Source organism: Aphanomyces astaci (assembly GCF_000520075.1).
Source record: "Aphanomyces astaci strain APO3 unplaced genomic scaffold supercont1.102, whole genome shotgun sequence".
In the NCBI taxonomy this organism is placed as follows: Eukaryota; Oomycota; class Saprolegniomycetes; order Saprolegniales; family Verrucalvaceae; genus Aphanomyces; species Aphanomyces astaci.
The window spans coordinates 178,775-181,000 of NW_009798365.1; the positions used below are offsets into that span (position 1 = coordinate 178,775).

At 48.3% G+C, this 2,226-nt stretch overlaps 1 protein-coding gene across 1 annotated transcript; it reads left to right on the forward strand.

Annotated features, from left to right (window-relative positions):
* Positions 1-569: 569 nt before the first annotated feature.
* Positions 570-2,132, forward strand: H257_17279 (hypothetical protein; the record flags this gene model as incomplete). The annotated part of the gene is made up of 2 exons (XM_009846004.1): positions 570-994; positions 1,811-2,132. 2 exons carry the CDS (start codon positions 570-572, stop codon positions 2,130-2,132), a joined length of 747 nt encoding a protein of 248 aa, XP_009844306.1.
* Positions 2,133-2,226: the final 94 nt, after the last annotated feature.

The following is a 2,226-nucleotide window of genomic DNA, read 5'->3' on the forward strand; positions in this document are numbered from 1 at the left end:
ACACAAGCGAAGCGGCGTGTGTTAATGCTCCTACTAGTATGTATTACTAGTACTTCGAAGTAATAGAGTTTTGCATTCGTTTTAGAAGTTGGAGTTTCTAGTCCAATCGAAGAGCCAATGAAATTATTTCATTTCAACATTCCAACCAATGGTACTCCAGCGATGTTTGACCCAAAGATATGGCCCGCGAACACTTTATAACTTTATGTAATTTTTGAGCAGAATACAATTGACGGATTAAATTATGCTTCACTGTCAAGTCCATTTCTCCAATCTAATAAACTACCCGGTCCAAATTTAGGTGAAAAGGACAATAGTACTATCACTTCACAGCGCCCAAAGCGTAAGCGGTATACAATCCAAATGTGCATCAAAAAGAAACCCGCTCTGCCCTCCTACACTATTAGAGTAGGATACATATACTTGTGTCCAAACGAGAATGTAAAAGATACCCACGCTGCCCCCATACTACATACACGAGCTCCCCAAACCTTGGACTCATTCTTGAAATTGCTGCTTGAAGACCATTGGAATTCTCGCGCATGCCTCGACGGCTGTAACATTTGCCGATGCCTTGGTACAAGGTCCCGACAGGAAACTCCGCACCAACGCCCAAGTCCAAACCTTCCGAGACGACAAGGCCCGCGAGCCACAAGCGCTTCGACGGGTGCATCCAGACGTTGAAAGCTGGCAATTACACGGACAGCGAATTCTTCAAATGTTTCCGCACGTCGGAGCAAATCTTCGAGTACGTGGATGATTTGGCGAAACAGAACCCAACTTTGTTGACAAAAGAAGCGATTTCGACCACCGTTGAAGCAGCAGCGGACTCATACAACTTGTACTTTGTACCCATCGTCAACATTGACGGGTACGACATCTCGTGGAACAGCAAGCGGTTGCAGCGCAAGAATGCGAACGAAGTCGACTTGAACCGCAACTGGCCGGCGGCCTTCAAACACTCTGAAACCGAACCAAACTTACCCTGGCACGAGTCCGTTGAGCGAGCCAGAAACTAAGGGGATTCACAAGTGGCTCGAGTCCAAGAGCTCTGAGCTCGCCGGCTGTGTGGACGTGCATTCGTACGGGGGGTGGTGGTGGTCTTGTACCCTAATGGCGACACGACGGAACCCATCGGCAACGGTGACGACGAAAAGTTTAAAGTTCTCGGCGACAAAGTTGCCGCCGCAGCCAGTAGTACCAACTACAAGGCCCAAACAGCGGGTTCCTTCGGGGTTGCGATCGGGGCGTTCGATGACTACATCTGTAGCGATGTGACAGGTGGGTTAACGGCTTGCCACCACCTTGCCCGCACCCAGCTCCTAAGTACCTGGCTCATGACGAACCCTAGCTAATGCTTGCCTGGGAATGTGTCTCAAGGGCAAGTATAGCTTAGAATCGCTAGCCTAGTGAGGTTCCCAATGTCTCAACCGCACCTGCATCCATTGTATACAAAAATACATATTAGTGTAGAAGTAGTGAAGTAGACTAAGAAGATTTCATAGTGATGAGGATTAAGGAGATCTTTGTAGATCTTCAGTTAATTCATTGTGCATTTTGCCCTCAACTACACACGCTTCCTCCCGCAGTGCTACATTTGGTAGCACTTCCTGGTTACCTCGCCCAAGCCCCGTTCAACTGCTGTAGCTGTACGTAGCCAGTGATCTTAGACGGTTGTTGTGGTCGTTTGCAGAGTCTACACATCGCCAAAGGTTTTGAAAACGTGGTCTTTGCTACCCGTTACCTGGTGATAGTCTCCGCAACAAAATCCATACACGTTCTGAGTGATCTACTAGTGTATGCCCCGTAGTAAGACCCGCAAGCCCCAACTCGCGGTCACCAAAGACATCGGCGACCTATTTGACTATCCGGATCTGCCGGTTAAGCTACGCCAAGACCTTTACGTGTTAACCCGTCACCAACGCGTGGTTATCAACAAGTTGCGTGCCCAGATCCCAGAAGCGAAGAACTCCGACGCCCGCAACGCCATCCAAGAGATCACAGACTTACTGATCCACCGAAACAACCAAACCGAAGAACTGATTGAAGGAGTCCTCGACCGCAAGATACAAGTGTACCACAAGGCCCGCAAGATCAAGGCTGAAGCGAGAGTAGATCGAAGTTCGAAGTAGAATAATTGAATTTCAACTGAATTACAAGATGGATGAAGTTTTGCGCACAATGGCAGAATCCTTTCAGCGACATGAACAGCTGTTAGAAATGCTT